The sequence below is a fragment of the Amblyomma maculatum genome, chromosome 2 (genome assembly GCF_055883805.1).
Source record: "Amblyomma maculatum isolate TAMU_Amacu chromosome 2, ASM5588380v1, whole genome shotgun sequence".
In the NCBI taxonomy this organism is placed as follows: Eukaryota; Metazoa; Arthropoda; class Arachnida; order Ixodida; family Ixodidae; genus Amblyomma; species Amblyomma maculatum.
The window spans coordinates 3,679,228-3,704,469 of record NC_139345.1 but is presented as its reverse complement, the minus strand read 5'-3'; the positions used below and the strand labels follow the sequence as shown (position 1 = coordinate 3,704,469).

Genomic DNA, 25,242 nt, shown 5'->3' with positions numbered 1-25,242 from the left:
GCTATATGTCCCTGTTTTGTTAGACGTGTATTTTCCTTAGTCTACAAAAATCTGCTCCTGATATTGATATCGAATTTTTCATGGCTTCTTAGTTGGCTTATTTCAGTTTAAAGGTTTTCTTGCATTGTAAATTTATTGCTTATTTCACGAATCCCCTCTTATGTAATGCCCGCAAGGCCCATAGGGTACTTGTAATAAATACATAAATTAATCAATAAACAAATAAGCCATATTAGCATAGCATAGTTCTTGTTAGTAGCTGTCATTCTGGAAATTCAATTTTTATGCACATATATTTTAACAGTATTTATTAATTGTTCCTCAAAGGTTCATGAGGGACATTACATGAGGGGTGGGCTTGCAAAGGAATATTAATGCAGATATAGATGACCTTTGGTGGCAGATTTGAAGTGAAGCAAATTGATGATGGTTACCACTTCAGATGGAAGGTCATTCCAGTCATCAGCTGTTCTCATGAAAAAAGACTTGATATGTTGCAGTGCGAGATTGCTTAGGGTAAACTGCATTAGAATGGGAGTTGCGGGATATTAGATGAGCGCATATAGTACCTGTCACATGAACAATTTTGGTCCTCATTGAACTCGATCTGCATTCCATTCAATGCAGATTGAAGCTGCCACACGGAAACTTTTAAGTGCAATAAAACCTTAAATATTAATACAAAAATGTATTAAATGCATGCTAACATTATATTAAAGTTTTTATAATATCGACACCATGCTTGGAACCACTTCTCAATGGTCATTCAAAATGCCCGCGTAGCACCGGATGCTTCAATCCTTCTTGAAAGCCTCAATGTAGATTGAGTTCAGTGAGGATCAGAAGTGTTCGTGTGACACAGGTATAATAGGGGGAGCATTGTGGTTGAAGGTGAGGTAAAGTCTGTGATACAGGGAAAGGAAAAGACGGGCAATTTTGTGATGACAGACTAGTGTGGGAAGATTGAGCTGAGATTTTAGTGCAGAAACACAACAAATAAAATTTAAGTAAGCAAGAAGTTTTATAGAATTGGGGGCTAATGAAGGGTTACACCGTAAATACCCTAGAACTTGATTTGCTGAATTAGTAACCTGATGTATGTGATGGGACCAGGTTAAATCAAATACCTAGGTATTTGTAGGTGTCAATTGATATTGTAAGGTTAGAGGCAATTGTGTAAATATTATCCTGATGGTTTCACTGGCAATGGAAAGAAAGGTTTTGGTACTATTTAGTGACATAAGTCAAGTCCTGCGCCATTCCTCGATGTGGACAAGATCTTGAAGGATGTTGATGTCATTCGGATTGTTTATTGGGCAGTAAATGTAATATCAGCAAAATAATAGTGCATGATTATATGTTTTTGGCAAGAAAGTGCATGTTTAGAGTCATTCCTAGAATTCATTGTATGTGTGAGTACTGAAGAGTTCTTGTCTTCCATTAGTGAATGTACAAATTATATTTTAATTTTTATTGTTGTCTATAACTTCAGTTTCTCTCATGTTCTGTCATGCGCAGTTATTGTTTAATATCTCTTTGTTCACTCATACCCAGAGAGAACTGTGATGAGTCTTTAATAATATTGCTATTATGGCACTCCATCCATTCCTCCTAGCCATACGAAAGGACTTCTACAGCCAACCTACACGCAGCAAGTTATGCCTTGCGTCAAATATTTTAAATTATTTAATGGACCAAATGAAACTCAGTACATGCGATGGTGCTTCCTTGCTATAATAACCACTGCCGAAGTTCCCCTAAAAGTAGCAGAACTTGTGAAGTGGACGAGTTACAAACACTTCCATTAAATCATGTCCTTCATATTATAAACAGCATTTAAAATGATCAAAGTTTAGTATTCCTGACAGGCTTTTGCCCTAAAGGTCTAGAGGTCGCTAAAGTTCCTGTTATTTTCAAAGGGGGCAGTAGAAGCTGCATGTCTAACTACAAGCCAATATAAATTCTTCCCGTTTTCTCCAAGGCTCTTGGAAAACTATTTCATGAGAGAATGAGCAGGCTTTTAAAAAAGCAAACACTATATCAATTTAGATATGCTAACGACTGCTCAACAGAAAATGCATTACTTCCCCAGAAAGGGTTCATTTTGGAAGCTTTTGAGCTTAAAGAGTATATACTGGCATTATATATAAACTTCTCAAAGGTGAATGCATATTTCAGCGCAAAGAAACATAGGACGAAGAAAGGAGACAGACGCAGGACGAACGCTAAACTTCTTCATCCTGTGTGTTTTGTGCTGAAATGTGCATTTGTCGTACCAAGAGTCTTTTTCACGTTAACAGTTCTCAAAGGCATTTGATGGCATTAACCATGCAACTCTTACTTTCGGTAAGAGTTGCATATTAGAATAGAACTAGAATATTACAGTAGTAGTAGTAGTAGTAGTAGTAAAAGCACTTTATTTTAGAGCAGAAATCAACTGCTCAAAATGAAGTTCGCCTGCCACACCAGGCCGAGCTGGTCCTCTTCGTAAGGAGAAGCCAGCCATGTATGCCAGGAGAGGACTGGGGATGAGGGAGTGGGGTAGAAAGGAGTTTGGATGGCGACAGGGCAGTAGAAGAGGCAGTGTGCAAGATCCGCATAAAGCTCAGGGCAGTTGGGGCACGGTGGATCAGAAGAGAAACGGTATAGGTACAGTCTTGCTGGTGTAATGAGTGTGTTTGTTTGAATTTTGCAAAGGGTATGAGCCTGGGAAACAGAGACGGGGGTGTGGGGCAGGGGGAATGGAATATTATATATTAGATTAGAACTAGAATATTGTGGTTTTCATTATAGCTTCATAGTCCTTTCACAGAGTTGCTTGCATAATTGACATCAGCAGCTTCATATTAAAGGACTATAGACACCTAATGTTTGGTTTCGTGTTTTCTCCTTTATTATGGTGCTTAAGACATTACTGCTTACGAATCACCACATCATATTCGCCTACGACTGCTGAATAATTTATAATCAAATTTCTTTTCTCATCTGTTTCGGTTTCAATAGCAGAGCAATGGCTGTGACGTCGTAGGCGAAAACTGCGTGCAGATTGACTACAGGAATGTCTTATGCATCGTTAACAAGAAAAAAAATGTCACCAAAATTTGGTGTCTATATACTCCTTTAATAATTTCAAATCTAAGCGGAAAAGAGTCCAGTGCGATGTTTTGCAAAGCAGCATTTTGGAACCCTTATCATTTAACATATACATCATTGACATAGTTAGCATTGATACATTTGCCCACTTCATAATTTATGCCATGACAGTAGTTTGCTTTTTCCTGGCCTGTTGCTACTTGAACTGCAATGAAAGCTAAGAAGGTACTAGATTTGCTAAACACTGGATCATTTCAAGTCCATTGATTCTTGACACACTCAAGACAAAAGGCTTATTATTTCACCCTCGAAACAAGATCATAGATACTGGTACCAACCTATGTATTTGCTGCTCTAACACAGGGATGTCACCAATAAAAAGCCTAGGCATTGTTTTCTACAAGAATATGTACTGTAAATTGCGTATCAGCCACATTCGTTCCAAACTTGCTCGCACAATCAGCTTGATATCATGACTATGATCCCTTTTGCCTCAAGGCATTAAATTGCTTCTTTAAATTCATTGTTCTTTTCTATGTTGAGTTATTGTTTCCAGCTGCTCAGTGCACTGCTACGCAAACTCACATCAACATTCTTTTTAGGCTACAGGGAAAACAGCACATATTATTACTAATGCTCAATTTTATGCCCACACAAAACCAAGCTTCAATCAATGCTTATACCTATCACTGCCTTACGCAGTTCCATTCTTATGTAATGCTACCACAATGTTATATTGAAAAACGACACATATCTCGAAGACCTTGTCTCATTAACATTACAAATCGGTGTATACAACACACATTACACTGACTGCTGGGTGTTACTTGCACCTGAGCAATTTATACGAAAATGTTAAAATACTGTGAACCAAATTCTGTTCACTCGGAATATACCTCCTTATTGTGAAAGCAGATGCTATTCCTGTTTTTATTTTTCTCTCATATTTATAAATGTTTTGTGTTTTTTCCTTATTGTGTTCACTGCTGCTTCTGCCAAGTGTCTCTCAGTAGGGTGTCGGTTTTGTCAGGCCTCCAGAAGGCTTTCTGCCTATACTCGCTGTGTTGCATATGTGTGCGCAATGTCAAAGCAAAATTCTGAAGTATATGAAAGTTATCATTGTGGAATAGATTGGTCATGTGACCAGGAAACAGGATAGATTGAACTCTGTCGCAGATGCTTTCATTCATCCGAGCATGTGGCTCTTATGATATTCATGCTGTGTGGTAGGGAGAAGCGTTAACCTGTTAAAACTTGTGCAGTGGAGAAAACTGCTTGTCTGGTCTGCTTCAACAGTGCTGTGCCTTGTCTCATCTCCCATTTGAATTGCTAAACAGTGCACATGGATGATAACACGGCAGGCAAATAGGCAATAGCTTATCAATGAAAGATTAGGAGAGCAGTTTAACTTTAATAAAGTTAAAAAAAAAATTATTCTGTCAACTGGCACTTGCACTGAAAAAGAAAAGACCTGTTAGAAATTTGGAAATGAACCCAATCGCTTTCATTTGGGCATGGTAGCTGCTTTTCGACTAGAACGCCAATATTGAAATTTTGTCACACAGATTTTACTGAAATAGTCATGGATATGTGACACAAACTTTGGTGAACCCTGCAATGAGCTATGAGTGACCTAAGGTGTTGTGCACTGAATTGAAATAGTAGAGCTTCATGCCTTGAAACTCATTATAGATGTGCTTGTTATTTTCATTTGCCTGTTCTCTCCTTCATGTAGTTCACATTTTGAGCATTGTCATGAAATTCTAACGGTTCATCGCTTACGCAGGAATGGAGGCCCTCTTGCTGGGCTGCCTTGACGCTCTCCACTTCAGTTTACCTGAGGGCACTAAGCTTTCACAGTATGTGCCCTTTTTTATTTCTTTGACCTTCAAAGATTTGTAAGATTTTTTTTTCTTTTAGATTCGCAAATAATGGCTTCTGGCTTGTGCTCTTCTTTAGGAGTTGCTATACTGATAGTTGAGCATGAAACCAGATTGTAAAACATAACTGTTCTATTCTGGTGACCACCAAGATATATTTGTATAAGAATTCCAGGCTTGCAGCAACCTTGGATGGTTTGCCAAGTTGGCAGCATTGTCAGTTTATTTATAAAGGGCTATTTGATAAGATCACAGATGATAAAATTGCACATGCATGAGCTGTCTATCTAGTTTCATTCCAATTTGCATTTAGTTTGTGTTGTAGGGCTATGTTTCTAACAAAGTAGCTAGTTATTTATCTCCTAATTTACAATAACTGAACTGATTTCTTTTGTGCACCATGCTTGCAGGGCAGTTAAGGAAAGTTAGCCGTCTCATTCAGTCATGTATCGAGAGAATAGGGAACCTAAGCTCAAGTTTCGGCGCGCGGCGTTGACTCGCCTGGCGGCAAGCTGTCCAGGCTACTGGGGAAAAGCGCGACGGATGCTGCAGGCCAGATGCCAGCGTTAGCACCAGTAGCCCACGCGCTTACGCTCCCTTGAGTGCGAGCGGGGCGCAGGAGGGGAGCAGCGCTAAGCCCGCATGCTCTCTTGGTGGATATCTTTGTAGGAAAAGATAAAGGATTTGATTCAGTAGGTTTTCTTTCAAGAATGCTGTTCTTGACTGGTCAACAGGCTCACAGTTCATTTAAAAAGTGGAAGCTGCCCATTAAATTAAAAATGAATTCTTGCTCGCTGGAAAGCACTTCTCGTGGGTTCCGAATTGACCCATTGATTTGCCGAATCACTACATTATACAGCATGAATGCTTTTCCAACTCGTGGGCGAGGAGGTCAAAGCAATGGCTATTGCTTCACTGGAGCATGAGTTCACTGCTCACATTAAGGCCATAGCAGCTTCGTTTTGAAGCGAGTGCAAATTCCAGCTTTGCAAGGGCATCTTCCGTCTCAAAAGAAAAGCTCTCACTTTTCATGGGATGATCATGCCTGCATTGAATGCGGAAATATCAGCTAGCGTTGACTTTTACCGCCATCTTAAAAGTGCTATTGGCTTCCCAAACTTTCCTTAGCATCGCTGTTCAATCCTCCGGGAGCAGATATGAAGAAACATAAAGCACTAAAACTTTTTAAAATTTTCTTAATATTGTTTTGCATGTGTTTGCACCTTAGTTATTTACGCTTGTACATTGTATGCATTGGTTTGGTGCCATCGGCACTGAACACTGCATTTGAACAACCGGTTGTGCTCTAGTAAAGCCCGTATTCTCACGAAATTCCAAACACGGCGTGAGAACCAAAGTACATGAGACTAGCTTCTTCAGAGCTAGCTTCCCAACCTGGCTTCTAATCTAGCCTAGCTTTCCAGAGCTTAAAATGTTCCGCTGCCTCACGAACAGTTCCAGTGGATGGATACCACTGCCACAAGCAAATGTTGTTTTTTCATGCCATTGACTTTCATCTCTAGAGAACACGACTATCTTTACAAGGATGCCATGTGAAAACAAAGTGTTATCCGACAGCGCAGAACATCGATCGAGTGCGCCATTGAGTGCTTCGATTTGTAGTGCTTATGGAGAGTTCAGTACTATTTCGAGCATATATCAAAAATTAGATTTTCGATGGCAAAAAGCAGGGGACCCGTGTGCTGTCCAACGTCAGTGCACATTAAAAAACCCCAGGTGTCAAAAATTTCCAGAGCCCTCTCTCCACTAGAGTCTCTAATAGCCTGAATCGCGTTGAGATGTTAAACCCATAAATGAAACCAACCAACCAAAAATTAGAGGTAATTTAAGCTCCGCTGTAAGGGTATGACTCATTAGCATTTCACAGGAGCATGGATGGTGTTCTACACTTTATTTTTTTAATATTTATTTATTTAACCCTTTGAGGGTTTTTGCCGTAAATATACGGCAGTGGTTTTCCGTCCTGCAAGGTTTTTGCCGTACCGGTACGGTTTGAATCCTCCGTTTGAAATCTCATGCCCTAATGACGATGCATGCTTACTGGGAGGCGCTGCCACCTCCTAGGGCTTACAAGAAGCACTTGAAATTTATTGCGCTGCCTTCTTGCGAAGATAAACAGAAGTGATTCTGCAGCATGTCCCTTGCATGATTTCGATTATGCCCCCCCATGATCGCAATGATGGCGCGCAAAACTATTTTTATCTTTATGGCCACTCCCAGTGCAGGGGCCACAGAAACCAATTTCCATCTTTATTGGGGCTGCTGTTAGCTTGTTTATCATCATCCATGCTCAGGGGGTATCCCTGCTCTCCTTGTGGTTTCCTGAGGTTCCTGAGTTTGCAGTGTGGAGCAACGTTGGCTCCAAAATACGGTTCCTAATATTTTTCTACTTTTCCTTGACTTTACTCATACTGAACTTTCAAAATTCATAATAAAGTAATTTGACCATCTGGGACAGTTTTTTTTAAATTCGACTCAAAGGGTTAATTTTTAATTTTATTTATTTTGTTTTATATGTGGATACTTAGCATCAGCGAACATTAACTTTCCATTCTGAGCAGTTTGACACCTTTTAACGCATTTTTCATTTTTTTTATTTATTTAATTCAATTAAATACATTAATATCATAAACTCGTCCAATCAGTAATCGATCACTACAAGTACGTATTACAATGATATAATTTTTTTTGCGCAGCCCCCAATTATTTCCAACATGCAGTGCGGACTACTACCGCTACTATGCCAGTGGCTTTTCGACCGAACGAGCTGTATAAGCTATCGCTTAAAATGACTAGTTAATACAAAGCATACGGCCTATGCAATGTGATTGCTGACTTCCGATGCTCACATCGCGTCCAGTCATGCATCCATGTTGACCGTCTGCGGCAGAGAGCACATGCTGTCAACAAACTTTTTAACCTTATTAAAGGTCAATTTATAAAAAATGTGTCAAGCAAACGGATTTTTCTGAAGCCACACCATTGACGGTACATTGTGACGTGCCGCAGATGCAGCGCAAGAACTCTGCACGTGCACGGAAAAGAGCAGGAATGCGGCAGTGCAAAGAGAATGCGTGGCCAGTGTGGTCCCCATATTCCCAGTTTCTATTTTTCTGCCATAGATGGCGCTGTCTGTCAGGAGCAGCAGTGCCGCCGTGCAGTGGTTTGGGAGCCTATAGTGCAGAGGTTGTTTTAATATTCATAGATTACCGCTTTGTGCTTTTACAACAGGAGCCACTTCAGGGGAAGACAAGCTTCAGCCACTGTCCGCCAAGTGCTGTATTTCCTCTATAGCACCTATGACAAGAAGGCTGCAGGCTCAAGGCTGAAGTCAGTTGTTACTTTCTATTTTCTACCCGAATGTCTTGCAGGTCAGTTGCATTGAGCATGTGTCCGAACTTGCAGGACTATATGGCCAGTGCAGGGTGGGGAGTCGGACAAACTCTTCCGTGGAGAGATGGCACACTGGATAGCTACTCTGCAGGTAAGCACGGCAGATGTGAAATTACTTTTTACCTACAGTGCTACCTTCACCCAGAAGCCATCTTTTTAGCTATCATACTTCTCTGGTGTACAGGCTTGGCCGAACTATTATGGAGCACAATGCTAGTACTTAAAATTTTCTTACGCTTTCTGTAGAAAAGATATAATGGTTACTTGGGTTCATACGGGATCACACCAGTGGCATATGCAAATGTATGCATCAGGTATTTCCCAGAATTTATTAGATAATGCGTGACAAAAGTCTTCATCGCTGAAATGTGCTCTGTATTGCTGCGGCCAGGATTGTACACAGTAAGTCTGTGGTAAAGGTTCTATTCTCTCTCGTAAGAAGTTCTTTTCTGTGGCAGGCGGTCATAAGGCAGTTGCTATGCCTCAGTGGGCGTAGCAGTGCTGACTAGGCCATGTTCCTTATCAACCACCTTTTGTATTAAACCGTAATCATTATGAAGGAATATAGAGGAAGCAGTTTTCAATCTGTGAGTCGTTCTACTAATCAGAAAGCAGACTTTTGAAGCACTGACTGCTCTTATCTGCAGTATGTGGTTGAAAATTTGCCACTCTGAAACTGGTAAACTAGGTAAGTGAAAAACATCTGGCATCCCTGAGGCTGTGGATGCACTGCAAGAACCACAAAATAGCAAAGCAGGCATTTTTAGAAAGATTGCTGGTGTCACTGAGAATGTTTTGCCATGTAATTAAACTTTGGGCTCCTGGATGGTTTCTGAGTTCTGCCTTTTTTCAGCTGCATTTGACAGAATTTGTTTTTATTAGAGTTAGAGAGAAGTGATATATAATAATTGGTTCACAGAAAAGGAAAGGCACAGTATCTGTCACACTTGTTCTGTGGACACCTGAACCGCCCCGCAAGGGAAGGGAGGAAGATGGGTGTGAAGGTGGAAAGAGGGAAAGAGGGGCCGTAGTGGAGGGCTGAGGAGTAATCTCGACCACCTGAGGATCTTTAACATGCACTGACATCGCACAGCACATGGACGTCTCTCCGTTTCGCTTTCATCAAAATGCAGCCGCCGGCGGTCGGGATCGAACCCGGAAACTCCGGCACAGTAATTGGGCATCTTAACACTGCACCGTCGTGGTGGGGCTTCGAGAGAAGTGAAACTGCAGAAAAATTTGTCCCTTTAGTGTCACATTTTCAGTTAGCAGCTTTACTAAGCCAGCATTATGTGTTTCCTTATATAACTATTTTTCACTGATGTAAAAACACTGCATAAAAGCAGTGATGAAAAAACTTGCAGGTTGCATATAAGGCATCTCCTGTTGCCCGGTGACAAAGATATTGTAAAGGCATGGTGGTTACAGTGAGCAGTATGTGATGAGAGCTGTTTTGGTTTCTCCCTGTAGGATGATGCTTTTGCAGCTCCTTATGTTGAAGGATTCAATGCTGCACTGCTGCTTCTGCCTAAAACACAGCAGTGCTCCCGGTTTCTCGCCAGCCTGTCTGTGCTCTTGCTTCACCGCAAACTGAGGCATTCACTGAACTTCAGTAGCCCCTCCACTTCATCAAAATGTCTGGCTTGGAAGTTGGAAATAATTAAGAAGATCACTCTAAGGACACAGTCTGAGAATTCTAAATATATGGAAGAGTTGAATGCTTTTAAATCAGAAAAGGAGAGCGTTCTACTGTGAGTCACCACCATTTGTTCACTGTTTTATGATATTTTTGAATATCTTCTGTTTTCTGTAGTCTGGAACTCACAAGCATTTGTTACATTGCATCTCGCCCGTTTTTTTTTTTTTCCCCCTTTATCTAATATTGACAGTTTGTTGGAAAGGAAACGAGCAGACAGGGAACTTTCAATAAAACGCTTGCAAGCTCGGATGGAACGGTGAGAAATTGTTTATCTATTCCTTGTTTCCTGGCCTTGTTCCGTCTTAGTCAGGTTTAGATGAGCAATGGAGTCTAGATGTGCTGGCTCAATAGCATTAGAGTTAGCCAGTTGAAAAACATTTATTTGTTCATTTTTCTCTTTCTTCAGTTTTGTCTCGGATGATGAACTCATGAGGATAGAGGTGGTATGTCTGTTTTTTTTTTATTCTGAAAAGTGCTAAAATATATAAGCATGCATATTCACGCACTTTGCTTCAGTATTTGCATTTGGACAAGTTTGGTTGGGATGATAAGGCAGTGTTATGTCAGATACGTTGCATGTTTTTAAAAGCCTGACATTAGAAGTGGGAGCTTGAATTTTTACTGTTGACACAATTGCCGGCAGTAATAGTTTAAATGTTATGTAGGCCTGAAGAGGCAAGAAACAAGCAGTATTTGCATGCAAAGTTTTTTGTCTTGCTCTTTTTATAGTTCTGCCGAAGGATGAGAGTCGAAGAGCGAGGGTTGAAGGAAAAAGTAGACAGCATCAATAAAGCTGTTGCTACTCTTCACAGGTCTGAGCATATTATTGACCTGCCGTCGCTCATTGATACACAATCTGAATTTCTGGTAAGTCACCCATCGTTGGTTTTGCATGTCACTTGGTGTGTCTAAAGGGCTCAATTTGCTCCCTCAGTGTAACTGCTGCATTTGTTTTGTACTGGAACATGTAGAGCTTTTCAAGGTGCCTCACCTGGTGTGGTTCAGGGCACCTGCCATACACTCGAAAATGGACCTGTCAGGGTCATTCAAAGCAGATGCCAATGCATATTGTAGTTAAGGCTGTTTCTTTTTTCTAAAAAGGGGAACAGCGCAAAAAAAGGATGAAGAGGGTGTACTGTGATAGTCAGCACTTCAGCCATCGACATGCACCAGTGCGTTGTGCAACGAAGACAAAGAAGAAGTACGCTGGGCTCGCCGTTGCAAGGTCCTCTCCTCACAGCTCTCCATCTGAGCGTCAATAAACGCCCTATTACAATTGGCGGAGGTGCCGGGTACGATCCCATCCAAACTGGAACTGCGAAGCCGTACACTACCCTCTACAACCGCCATGCAAGACGAGCCCACTTCGACGCTGCCGGCCGTTCCACCCACGATCATGTGTTCTGGCGTCGTGCGCCAGCGTGACCCTTGCCTCTTCAGTGGCACGGCCGACCAAGATGTCGACGACTGGCTGTCATCGTATGAAAGAGTAAGCAGCTACAACAAGTGGGATGACTCATACAAGCTCAGTAACGTCATATTCTATCTGACGGACGTGGCGAACCTCTGGTTTCGCAACCATGAGGCTGACCTGTAATCTTGGTCGACATTTAAAAAGAATTTCGCGGAACTGTTCGGCCGCCCAGCAGTGCGTAAGCTTCGTGCCGAACAACGTTTGCACGATCGTGTTCAGCGCGCTGATGAGACCTTTACCAGCTACATAGAAGACATCGTTGATCTCTGCAAACGAGTCGACCCGGCCATGCCGGAACCGAACAAAATCCGCTACATCCTCGAGGGTATTTCTGAGGACGCCTTCCAGATGCTGGTAGCGAAAGATCCCACCAGCGTTAGTGAACTCGTGAAGCTTTGCCAGAGCTACGACGAGCTCCGCAAGCGGCGCGCTTCTACGCGCCGCTCCAGTGTGTGCGACGAAGACGTATCCGCCTTAGCCCCTGGGTGGTTCGCCAACTTCTGAAGGGAGCCCGCTGAATCAACAGATCAAAGATTTTATTCGTGAAGAGGTCGCACGTCAAATCTCACTCCTTCCCCATTTTCAAGACTCGGGCCGCCTCGTTCCTGAACTGGCTCCATCTTTGGCCCCTACTATACGCCGTGTCGTGCAAGAACACGTCGCTGATGTCTTGCCGTCCAACCCCGTGCTGCCGCCTGTGACGGCACCTCTCACGTATGCCCAAGTACTAGGCCACCACCTTCGCCCACGTCTGGCTCCTATGTGCAGGTCCCTGCCTACCGTTCACCGCCGCATGCTGAGCCTTCGTTCCAAGCCCCACCCTCAAGGTTCCGCCCACATCCTATGAAACCTTGGCGTACTACGGACAACCTTCCGATTTGCTATGCCTGCGGTCGGCCGGGCCATGTTGCACGCCTTTGTCGCCAGCGCCTCCAACCTTCACAGCCTGACATTCGACTTTACCCGTACGATACCGACTCACGCTCGCAGATGATTCCGCCCGGTTCTCAATTTGTCTCACAAGATCGCCAAACCTATGCCACTCGTCGATCACATTCTCCTCGGCGCCGATCGCTTTCTCCAATGCTGCGACGTTCTATTAGCACCGTTGAGGGAAACTAACAGTCGCAGTTCCGGGGGCGAGAACTGCGCTTGTTTCGAATTCCTCAAGTCCTCCGTGTCGTCCCGCTAATGTTATCAAAGTTTCTGTAGAAGGCGCCACAGTTCTCGCTCTCGTCGATACCGGTGCAGCCGTCTCCGTCATCAGTGAAGCGCTCTGCCGTCGAATTCGCAAAGTGACCACTCCGATTTCCGACTTTTCGCTCTGCACCGCCTCATCATAGCACATTCACCCCTCCGCATCTTGCACAGCCCGTGTGCTCATTCAAGACGTCTTGTACCCCATCGAGTTTATTGTTCTGCCGAACTGCTCGCATGATATCATCCTCGGATACGATTTTCTATCGACTCATCAAGCCGTTATTAACTGTGCTCGTGTGCAAATTGCCTTCGCCCCACTCTGTGATGCCCCCTTCTGTGATACCCCTCCCCGCACTGCAAAACTTCTCGTCGCCCATGACACCGACATTCCTCCGTTCTCTGCTGCCCTCGTACCACTGTCTTGTGAGTGGGTAACTCCTTTGACTGCGATTTTTACACCTTCCGAAGCCGCCTCCCGTCATCCCTGCCTTCTTTTTCCGTTCGCAGTTCTCGAAATTCAAGACGGCAAGAGTGCACTTTACGCCTCGAACCCATTTTCTTGCCCAGCAGTCCTGCTCTTGAAGAGCTTGATCCCGGTCATATCACCACTCTTGCTGACTCAAACCCCTCCTTCGACGTTAGTCTGTGCTCTTACGATGTTGCGACCGCTTCGACGCCCTCCGACGTTTTCCAACATGCTATTGATGCTGATCTTCCACTTGCGCAACGTGATCAACTTGTCGCCCTCTTGCAGAACTTCGCTTCTTCATTCGACCTTCCTCAAACTGACTTGGGCCGCACGTCTGTAGTAGAGCACACCATCGACACCGGCAAAACCGCACCTTTTTTGCGCCAGCGCCCCTATCGTGTGTCGGCTTCGGAGCGCCAAGTAATTGCTGATTATGTGGACGACATGCTCCGTCGTGGTGTCATTCGGCCGTCCCACAGTCCCTGGGCGTCTCCAGTTGTGTTGGTACCTAAAAAAGATGGCTCCTTCCGGTTTTGTGTCGACTACCGCCGGCTCAACAAGATCACGCGCAAGGACGTCTATCCTCTGCCACGCATCGATGACGCACTGGACTGCTTGCAGGGCGCGGAGTTTTTCTCCTCGTTGGATTTACGATCTGGCTACTGGCAGGTGCCAATGGATGACGCTGACCGCTCTAAAACTGCCTTCATCACACCAGATGGATTATATGAATTCAACGTCATGCCCTTTGGGCTTTGCAACGCCCCGGCCACATTTGAACGCCTCATGGACACTGTGCTTCGTGGATTCAAGTGGCGAACCTGTCTTTGCTATCTCGATGATATCGTAGTCTTTTCTACCGATTTTCAATCCCACCTGCTCCGACTGAAGGACGTTCTCACTTGTCTCGCTACCGCCGGCCTCCAACTGAATCTGAAGAAGTGCCGCTTTGCTGCTCGCCGACTAACTATTCTAGGTCATGTCGTTTCTAAGGATGGCATTCTTCCCGATCCCACCAAACTTCGTGCAGTTGCCGAATTCCCACGCCCAAAATCACTGAAGCAGCTACGAAGTTTCATTGGCCTGTGCTCCTACTTTCGCCGCTTCATCTTAAATTTCGCCTCTATTATTGCTCCTCTCATCCAGCTCCTCTCCGGCAGCTCCGACCTCTCCGCATGGACACCTGCTTGTGATGACGCCTTCAACACCTTACGCCGTCTTTTGGTTTCGCCTCCCATCCTCCGCCACTTCGACCCGAATGCGCCAACTGAGATTCACACTGACGCTAGCGGTATTGGGATAGGCGCCGTTCTCACCAACGCAAACCTGGTATCCGAGACTATGTGGTGGCGTACGCAAGCCGCACCTTGACCAAGGCAGAGTCAAATTATTCTGTTACGGAAAGAGAATGCTTGGCCATTATTTGGGCCATCGGCAAATTCCGTCCGTATGTCTATGGCCGACCATTTTATGTGGTCACTGATCATCACGCTCTGTGCTGGCTGGCGTCCCTCAAGGACCCGTCCGGCCGCCTTGCTCGCTGGGCTCTTCGCCTCCAAGAGTATGACATTCGTGTCATATATCGCTCAGGCCTCAAGCATACTGACGCGGACGCTCTTTCGCGCTCACCGCTGCCTCCCTCTTCGTTGTCTGATGAGATCTGTGCCTACGATTTGTCTTCGCTTGCCACTATCGACATGGCTACGGAACAGCGGCGCGACCCGTGGATATCTACACTTCTGGACTTTCTTTCAAGTCACTCTCCAGGTCGTTTGTCTAGGGCGCTTGCCCGCCAAGCTCACCATTTTTCAATTCGTGACGGGCTGCTCTATCGCCGCAATTATCTTCACGACGGAAGGAAGTGGCTTTTAGTCATCCCCCGTCATCTCCGCGCCGAAATTTGTGCTGCTTTCCATACTGATCCCCAGTGCGCCCACGGCGGAGTGTTGAAAACCTACACGCGCTTGCGTCTACGCTTCTTCTGGCGTGGAATGTACCGCTTTGTCCGCCATTTTGTCCGCTCTTGCCAGTCTTGCCAACGCCGAAAAACTCCTCTCAAGTCTCCTGCTCCATTGCAGCCATTGCCCTGTCCTGCCCGTCCGTTTGATCGTGTCGGCATAGATCTATACGGTCCCCTTCCTACAACTTCAGCTGGCAACCGCTGGATTATCGTGGCAGTGGATCACCTGACCCGCTACACTGAGACATCATCACTGCCCTCTGCTTCCGCACGCGACGTGGCTGCCTTTATTCTGAAAAACCTGATTCTTCGCCATGGTGCCCCTCGCGAACTGCTCAGTGACCGCGGACGCGTTTTCTTATCAGACGCTCTTGAGGCTCTCCTGAAAGAATGCCGCATCATACATCGCACCGCTACCTCGTACCACCCTCAGACGAATGGACTGACAGAACGTTTCAACCGCACTCTCGGTGACATGCTGGCTATGTACGTGAACACCGACCATTCCAATTGGGACCAAGTTCTACCGTTTGTTACTTACGCATATAACACCGCGGCACAGACCACTACTGGATTCTCTCCATTCTTTCTCCTTTACGGGCGCGAGCCACCCTGTACCATGGACACACTTTTTCCCTACCGCCCTGACGTTTCCGAATCTTCCCCACTATCCGATGCCCGCTCTCTCACAACAGAAAATCAGTGGCAACAAAAATACCTCCGTGATACCGGCGAAGCTTCGTCATATCTCCCGAACTCTCTGGTGTGGCTCTGGGTGCCCTCCACAATCCCTGGCCTTTCAAAGAAATTTCTTGCTCGCTACCACGGGCCATATAGGGTCCTCCAGCAAACATCTGCAGTCAACTACGTAGTTGAGCCCGTCACGCCCTCTGCGGACTTGCGTCGCCGTGGTCGTGAAACAGTTCACGTGAAGCGATTGAAGCCATTCTATGACTCCGCTGTGCTTTCCGCGCCATAAGTCGCCAGGATGGCTCCTTTTTTTTACCCGGGGGGAAAATGTACTGTGATAGTCAGCACTTCAGCCATCGACATGCACCAGTGCGTTGTGCAACGAAGACAAAGAAGAAGTACGCTGGGCTTGCCGTTGCAAGGTCCTCTCCTCACAGCTCTCCATCTGAGCGTCAATAAACGCCCTATTACAAGGGGAACAAACAACACAGGCGCTGACCCCAACTGAATTTTATTCGAAAGGTGCCCACACATTAAGTAATATTGAGGCAAGCTGTCAGCTGAGTCAATATCAAGGGCGGTGTAAAGGGCCAGATAAAAGCGCTAAATTCTTAAAAGCTATAAAAAGTTTCAACAAGGAAAGATGCCTATGGGAAGAGTGATGTGAGAAAATGGAAACAACAAGATGGCAGGTGAAAGTTAGATAATGGGCATAATGGATAATGGGTTGGGTAAAAAATTATGGCTAGCATTTTTGTAGAAAGGTTGAAAAAATTTAAGAGAGGTGAGTTTACATGTTGAGATGTGCTGTCTCTTTTGATAATAGGGCTGACCGCGAATGCCTTCTTTGTGAAAACCCACAAAGACTGTTCTCCCTTTCATGTAATCGTCTCTGAGCAAGGCATCTGGCAGCAAATTGCAGTTGCTTACTTGCAGGAATCGATGTCGGTGCTCGAAATTGATCACCCATTCCTAATCAGAAACCCAGAAGAGGTATCGCACCACCTGCAACAAGAGCACATTCAAGGATCGGATTTTCTATGGACATCAAGGACCTTGTACTATTTTCTGCTGTAACTAGTGTTTTTAGCAACAGTCAGTGAAGCAATAGAACAGCATGGGACTTCTTGCTTTTAAAACAGTTGTGGCATCAGTGTCGGCATGTTCCTTGTTGTGCTGCTGCTCTACCTTCGGTCTTCTGCAGTCTGCTTTGATGGGACCCTTCACAAGCAAAAGGATGGTGTGTGCATAGAGTCCTGCTTAGCACCCGTGATAAGTGACCTGTTGCTGGCCAGATATGACAGGAGCATACTGGCAAATCTGAACAGCTGTGGGGCTGTTAAGATCATGTGGTATATAGATAATTACGTCATCCTTTTCCAGCTCACTACACTGGAGGGTATCATAGGCCGGTTTAGGTCAAAACTGCCAGGTCTCACTTTAACCCCTGAACTTTCAGCTAGCAACGAACTGAGGTTTCTCGACATGGTCCTCAGAATCACACCAGAACACATGTGCTGGAGATACGCACCACACTCCATTAAGAACCTTCTACCCTTCTCATCAGCGCACTCAAAACCAGTGAAGTGTAGCACTGCCTCATCAGCTCTAAGGAACACACATCATCGATTGTGCTTTCACTCCGTCCCGGCCAGCTTCCAGGTGCAAGTCAAATGGTTGACATACGCGGGGCTCTTGATATCGCTCCTCGCTATCTTGACAGAAAAACTACTTCAAGAGTTTCGCTTTTCCCATTGCGCTAACAGCAGCCTGAATCAGTCAAGAACAGCGGTAATTCCCTACATACATGAAGCCAGCCACAGACTCGAGGAGATAGCCGGAAAACACTGAATACGGATAGCTTTCTCAGCGCCCAAAAACCTAGGAGGCCTCTGCGAAAGAGTCATTCAAGAAGAGCTGCTGAAAAGCGCGAGCAATATTAAGCACAAAACACTATTTAAAATCCTGTGTTGCCTAGGTTGTATATGAGATACCACTGTGTATTATGTGGTGTGTCCTATATTGGACAAACAGAACAATGCATTGATGACCGTCTGATTGAAAATGCGCAGTCACTCAAAACCGGCACGGGCAGCAGCTTGCCCATTCACTGAAATAATGCTCTTGCGTGTCAGCCCTCGAGAAGACGAAGATTTTGAAAAAAATATGGAAAGCGCACACGGGAGATACATGAGGCTTACCTAATTCAAACCAGTGGCGACACATGTGTCAGCAGTTCATCCATCAACCTATTATCAAAAGAGACTGCATATCTGAACATGTAAACTCGTTTCTTGGATCTTTTAACCTTTCTACAAAAATGTTAGTCAAGATTTTTTTCTTAACCGCATGTCTGTTATCCCTCCTTCACCTGCATCTTGCCGTTTTCATTTTCTCATGTCACTGCTTCCATAGCATCTTTCCTTGTTGAAACATTTTATAGCATATAAGATTTTATCACTTTCATTCGGCCCTTTACATTGCCCCTGAAATTGACTCAGCAGACAGCTTGCCTCGAGACTACTTAACCTTTTCTTTACCGCAATCTTTTTTTTTTTTCTAAATAAAACAATACCGTTCTTTCAACTGCAAGGGGTTTCTTTACCTAACAAATTGCAAGAGAAATACTGCCTAAAGTTGGTTTCACTGAATAGCACACATGTCTTGCTTCGATTATGCCAAAGATTTCCTCATCAAAAAAAAAAACTCAAACCAATTCACTACATCGCCAGTGTCAGGCAGTGCATCGGTTATTCTAGGCACTTGAGTGAACGAGAAACGCGGCGGGGCAGCAGGTGGATCTGAAACCTCGACGGGGAACCACTCACAGGCAGTCACAAGGCCCTCCGTTCCGTCTGCAGAATCGTCGTCGTCGAAGTCCTAGATGAGAATACGCCATTTTCTTTTTCCAAGCAAAGCTCTAGAGAGCCGTCGTCTGGTGAGGAGTTGTCAAAATACTTTATTTTACGCCCTCTGTCACTCAACACTGTAGTCATTCTCTTGCGGCACAGAGGCAGCCATGTTTCACGTGCGGGTCGCAGAGGTGGGAAGAAAACCAAAGAAGAGAGACAAATGGCACAGCATGGACAAATATTGCCATCTGGTGTCAGAAATTGCAATTAGAAGCAATAGGACGAATATAGTCGACATCGGTTCACTGTATGAGAAATTTTTGTTCATAACGGATATAGTCGTCATTGGTAATATTGGTACAAAATCTCATAACGACTATACTCGTCATCGGTAGAGAAAAGGTTAATTTGTTCAGACCTTTCGAATAAACTTCAATTGTAATTCAGCACCTGTGTTGTTCGTTTCTCGCTAACTTAATTTATTTTTTCTACTTGGGGAGTATTCTAGAATTCTTATGACCACATTTTGTTTGCATCCATTCTAAGCATCCTTTTGCACCATTCTAATGTCGCAAGTGCATCAGCACTAATGTTGTACAAATGAGCGTAATTGGATTATATGTGTATCCCTATGAACACATGCAATCTGGTGAAGTTCAGATTAAACTGTGCTGGTTTATTTGTTGAAGTAATCCCAAGTACTGGTGTGCTGAGATGGCCTGGCTGTGGTATTAATGCTGATGCAAGTTTCTCAACAAACTCTGCTTCATAGCTGTACTACCCACACCTACAGGCATAACTCGGCAGAATTTTAATGATGCAACACTCCATTTTTAACTGAAAAAGTGCAACCAGCATGCTCTGTTTTGACACACTGGTCTCTATGTTATGTTGATTCCATGCATGTTGTAGCCTAGTATCAAACTTGGAAAATTTGCCTTACAGAGCTCGTCCGGACTTGTGGATGTTGTTGGGTGAGTGGTGCTTTGTAGCCTTGGCCGCCTGTGTTGAGCTTTGCAAGGGAGTTTTTTTTGGCTAGCTGATATTGTATGTTCAATGTCTCCTTATTTAGGATATTCAAATACTGCACTGCAATGGCCAAAAAGTTGTCTTCCCAGTTTGACAAAAAAGGTAAACTGCTTTTCTCAAATTGAGTGTGTGACAACTTGTGGTATTTGGTATATTTAACTTGCCCAGTCACAGTCAACCAGATGGTGTCAAAAACGGCGAAATATTTTTCCATGTGACGACACATTCTTTGCCGTAAATCTTTTAACGAACAAATATTTTAGGGGAATCTCCCTGTAAATCTTACTTTTACATGAGCATCCCATCATTGAATGCTACTATATCTTACAAGTGCTGACTCATGCCAAACATTGTTTACTTTGAAAGTTAAAAGAAAGTGATTGCAAGTTACTGTTATTTTTCAATATATCAAATAGCCGGTGGCTTTCAAAACCATTAAGACTTTAGTAACTGGATGTAACAGGTAGCAACGGGACTGTATCATCGTGAAAATGGATGCTTTTCCTGTTTTAAATACATGGCCTACAAAAGAACATTACTGTGCTTGTTTGTCTTGTTTTTGAAGAAATAAAGTTTGTTATATTTATGCAGCTTTTTGGTGCTAGGGGAGGGGTTGTATTGTCGCTAAAATTGAATGTTGCAACTACCAAACTATGCTTTCTTTCCATCAAGGCTGCACTTTGCACGATTTGGAATTAGCAGCATTGCACGTGTCTGCCTCTAGGACCACGTTGCGACGACTGCAAGAAAAAAGGTTAGGTAGTTCCTGTGTTTCATTCAATAAAGTCAACAGTTATGCATGCTTATTCGTAGGCCTCCTTGCCATTCGAACATTTCGTTATCAAGTTTTTAGAAAGAAGTATGGAAAAAGGCCATGTTTGATGTTTAATTTACGCCTGGCAGCAAAGGCCTCAACGATATGGTGGGAAACGGAATATAAAATTTTTGAACTTGCAGAGTAGTTGCTACAGACCTTTGTTACTTTTCTTTTTTGAACATGCTTTATTTCACCAAATTTCCAGTAACCAAATTCTGGAAGCTGGAGTTTTTGTAAACTTTACAATACTTATATTTGTGGTCTGCTGATGCTCGCTTTGACAATGTCAAGGCAGTAGTAGATGCACAGGCTTTGTGAGCACTGTTTTACACTTTGAAATGAAAGAGCTGTGTGCATTATTCTTTGCATGAATGTTTTTGGTTTGGGAAGTTCAATGATCACCAAGACTGAGAAAGGATTCACGTGCAAAAGTTGTGAATTTTATGTGCTTGCCATTTTGGTGCCTCAGTTATGAACTGCTGCTATGCCACAGCTTCATTTCGCAGCAGTGCATGCTATGGGACAAACAGGCTGTGTTCTTAGGCTACAATAATATATCTTCTTAATGTGTAAATTCAAATAATTCGAACCAGGAGAGAACGCAGTTTTAGCTGACACCCATGTAAGTCTATGACATCAGGCGCTGGTTAATTCGGGCATGGGTGGGCTTGCTTTCGCACAGGCGATCGCATTGAGGTATGACCTGCGACCACTGAATTAGACCTCCCTGAAGCCAAAATTGTGTGCAAAAGTGGTGCTTCTGTTCTTTGTGTGTGCTGCGGCAGGCACGGTGATAATCGGAAGTTCCCCATTTTCGAAGCACAGCTCAGTTGCATAGTTTCGGTTTCGCTTTCGTTGAAGTCATGCATGGTTCCACTGCACTGCATGCTTCTCCGAGTGGACAGTGTGTGAAGCATCCTCAAAACGTGATGGAGCTGTCTGTAGCAAACTTTTTCCTCGGACCGGGACTGGAGTAATAGACAAGCTGTGCAAAAGAAGAGTAGACCTGTGATTGGCAGGGTGAGCAGCATTAAAATTCAGGTACTTGCACTTGTCTGCAGGCTTCTGGTAAATGGTAGTGGCAAGCTAATCGGGAGTGCGGAAAAGGACATTATGTAAAGCGATGCTTTTGGTGGTTTCTTTGATTTGAAACTGAACTGTTGGTTGAAAAGAATTGGGGTGGACCATAATCAGTCTGCTATCCCTGCATTGAATTGCATCAAAGCGATTGTACAAATACCGCAGAAACATCTTTGGACGAGTGTGTAATGGTTCCAGGGCCTAACTTTCAGTCTACTCCAGCACAAGGTGGCACAGGTTACTGACACTGACACACGGACAGCTATGCCAGAGATTTGGCTGTGGTACCATATATAGGCACACTTATCGAGTACACACATAAGAAGCAGCCCTTGTGAACAAGGGACACAGTGTCCTGAAACGTCACATTTTAAAACCCTGTTTTTTTAGTGAGTGTATGTTTTCCTGAATCACTATGCTTTTCACTCACCAGATACTAGGATTTTTTTAGAATTCTTTCTGTTGCAGGAAGGCCCTCTGGACAATGAAAGCTGTCGTTGAACAGTGCCAGTCTGCTGCTGTCAAGAAACCCTTCGTGACGTTGGATCATGAGGTAAATAATGCGAACTCATTTTTTAGAGGCTTGCCAGGGAATAAGGCACAAGGAGTGTTGAATATTCATGCTAGTTTGTTATGAATCATGAAAGTACGTACCAAAACCAGACACAAGAAACAACAGCGCGAGCAGTCTCTTTTGCATGACATTGTCTTATTAGGCTTTAAGCGAAGTTAGTATTCCAAGTACCAAGTTCACCATAGATAGGCATGGACCAAATGGTGGACAAAGTAAATTAGTGGATCAAATCTTTTGTAGTATTACTGGAAATGACTGTGAAATTAAAAGCAGCAAAAACTTTCTTTTTTTTATGTACTACTTGTAATGTTAGATGCAGCATGTGCAAATTTACATGCAAAAGTAAATTGAGAAATGTTTGGTTTTTATCTCGAATTGTTTATGCTGGAACTTGCATGTTTCCTGTTTGGAGGTATGAAAGGTTACAAACACATTGAAACCATTGAAATGAAGGAGTTTGAACTTTCGATGCACACACCATTTCTGTTGTTGTCCGTCGTCCATGCTCCATGCCTTCTTCCACCATAAGAAACCCGTTTTCATTCTCAACATAGTATTTGTAAGGAGGGGCTACCCATCGCTGCTATACTTGCTATAACGGTCAAAATGATGCAATATGTTCTTAGATGGTTCTCATGACAGAATGCATGATTTCAAGTGCCTATAACTTGGGAGAATAACAAAGATGTCATTTTCTTTTATTGTGAATATTGCTCTGCAAACGGAAAAGAGACATTACTGTGGCGATAGGCAGCTTCAGTGAAATATCTTTAGGAGTCTGTCTATATAGGAAAATGCGGTAGAATGCATTGCTGCATATCTTTTTTCAAATGCATTTTGTTCTGAAAAGAAAGTTACGCCTTTGCAGAGTAAAGTATTGTCATGCAGCAATCTTTCAATTAAATTAACATTTAATAAAGGGGAAAATTAACATGTTACTTTACTTTAGGGAAAGTTAACATGTTACTTTACCACTCTTTGTTCTCTTCCATAGCCAACTACGGATGTATGGTGTGGGCAACAACAACAGCTGAAAATATTAACAAACTCACTGTCTTACAAAAGCGCATTATACGCATTGCATGTAAAGTGCCGTATTTCTTCCACACTGCAAGCCTTTTCCATCAACACAACGTTATACAAATGAAGTCCATGTATCACTATAGGCTGTGCTATAAATATAAACTCGCCATAATGAAAAAGGATGACTTCTTACTTACACTTGCTGGGTTAGAGCAAAGCAGAACTGTGTATGATACCCGCGCAGCAGAACCTTGGCATGTTAAGAAATGCCGCACAAACTATGGTAAACAAATGTTGCAGCATACCTTACCGACCCTTCTGAACCAGTTGTACTGCTCCGAAAATATAGATTTAATCAATATTTCTTTGAAAGAATTGCCCCAAATGTTCATGTAGTATTGTACTGTACAAGTACAATGCACTGCGTACTAAAAGTACGTCTCTTTCTTTGTGCCGACGATGTGTTTTTTTTTTTTTTTCCCCTCACATCTTGTTTGATGTATTGTACTCCGCCGCCGTCAATGCTGCTCTGTAAGAGGAAGCCAGGACCTCTCAAGCTGTTTATACAGCTTTTTCCCTGGCTGTCCTCGCAACACCAGTTGCGGAAATAAACCTTCAACCTTCAACCTTCAAAATTTGCAGAGAGAGGTTGTAAACATGAATCCTTGTTTTTACAAAAGAAAGTTTTCTTGTAAAAACAAGGTTGAAGCTTGTGCACCTGGTGAGGAAAGGTGCAAAATGTCCTTTTCTGCTGAATGTAAAATGTGCAGAAATGGCCAGCCAACTTTCAATGGCTGCGCCCTGGGAATCCCACAGGTCGGAGCAGGCAGTTTATGAAGAAAACGGAGCCTTGCAAATAACATACCACTTGATTCAGGAAGTGAAACCATAGTAAGAAAGAAACCATAGAGTACTAAGCTGTGCTCTAGTAACAGAGTGTGTGCTAAATATGGAAACAAAATTTAGTGTTCGCACTTCTAATCAAAAGCTGAGACATAAAATCTGTATGCTGTCTGTTGTTGGTACACACTAACATTATTTTGGGCTTGCTTCCAATTTATCTTTTCACTATGCTGTTTGCATGAAACATTCTAGCTGAAACAGTGTACACAATATACTGTATTTTAATGTCTTTTGCCGCCACTTGGCCTACAGCATCAAATCATTGGATGCATGTCTCTTGCTGCATTTACTATGTAGAGCTCTGATATTTGTAAAATTATCAGGCAGAAAGCTCTGTTCACACAGCTTCGTAATGATTTAGCTGTTAATGTCCATTTTAGTGCATTAAGACTCTTCGGTGAGTTAGTTGGTTAAGTATCATGAAGCAAACAGTTGAAAAAACACAGCACCGACTAACAACCAAAATTCATGTTTTTGTGTACATGTGTCTGCTGCCTCGTTCATGCCATTCCCGTTTTTACTCTGGCAGGCAGGCAGGATTGATAGTATAATTCCGATAAGTGAGGTATCCATTAGGAAACAGGTCAGCATTTGCTGGCACTCTCAATTTTCCGGCTATCTTTTTTTTCTTTTTCTTGTCATCTAACCAGCTTGATATATCACTGTCCAAATCTGTCACTTGGCAGCTTAACGATGTAATACTGTACACATGTGTGTTTGTTGGGAGTGGGGGAGGAAGAGTGAAAATGCATGTTAGAGGAGGAATAAAGGGCATTGGCACTGCAACTATCACCCCATTCATTTTTGGTGGGAACTACCTCCACTTTGCTAGCAGAGTTATCGCCTGCTACAACCACAAAAGCAAGCAACATGTGGTTTTTTATGTTTATGTCCGACCAGGACCTATTACTCTGCATCTTCCTTTTCAGGACACTGATGAGATGGACACGCCTTCAGCACAGCCAGCTGCAAGACCGGACGTGAAGGAGTTTGTGAACAAGCTTTTGGCTGCACATAGGAATCATACCTACGACTAATTTTTACCTGACTGAACTGCCCGGAAGTTTTGTTTAAACCATGCATCC

The 25,242-nt window shown here is 43.6% G+C and overlaps 1 protein-coding gene across 2 annotated transcripts in view; it reads left to right on the top strand.

The window, feature by feature from the left end:
- The window catches only part of LOC146197855 (uncharacterized), a 33,414-nt gene extending 8,190 nt beyond the window's left edge, over positions 1 to 25,224 (top strand). For both annotated transcript variants that reach the window (XM_084593114.1, XM_084593115.1), the window contains exons 2-13: positions 4,880 to 4,952; positions 8,226 to 8,324; positions 8,400 to 8,478; positions 9,858 to 10,138; positions 10,277 to 10,342; positions 10,493 to 10,529; positions 10,816 to 10,953; positions 19,677 to 19,705; positions 19,804 to 19,862; positions 20,433 to 20,514; positions 22,126 to 22,210; positions 25,087 to 25,224. In XM_084593114.1, coding sequence (XP_084449240.1) covers positions 4,882 to 4,952; positions 8,226 to 8,324; positions 8,400 to 8,478; positions 9,858 to 10,138; positions 10,277 to 10,342; positions 10,493 to 10,529; positions 10,816 to 10,953; positions 19,677 to 19,705; positions 19,804 to 19,862; positions 20,433 to 20,514; positions 22,126 to 22,210; positions 25,087 to 25,194 — 1,134 coding nt within the window. In that variant the 5' untranslated portion in view covers positions 4,880 to 4,881 and the 3' untranslated portion in view covers positions 25,195 to 25,224. The remainder of the gene's footprint in view (positions 1 to 4,879; positions 4,953 to 8,225; positions 8,325 to 8,399; positions 8,479 to 9,857; positions 10,139 to 10,276; positions 10,343 to 10,492; positions 10,530 to 10,815; positions 10,954 to 19,676; positions 19,706 to 19,803; positions 19,863 to 20,432; positions 20,515 to 22,125; positions 22,211 to 25,086) is intronic.
- Positions 25,225 to 25,242: the final 18 nt, after the last annotated feature.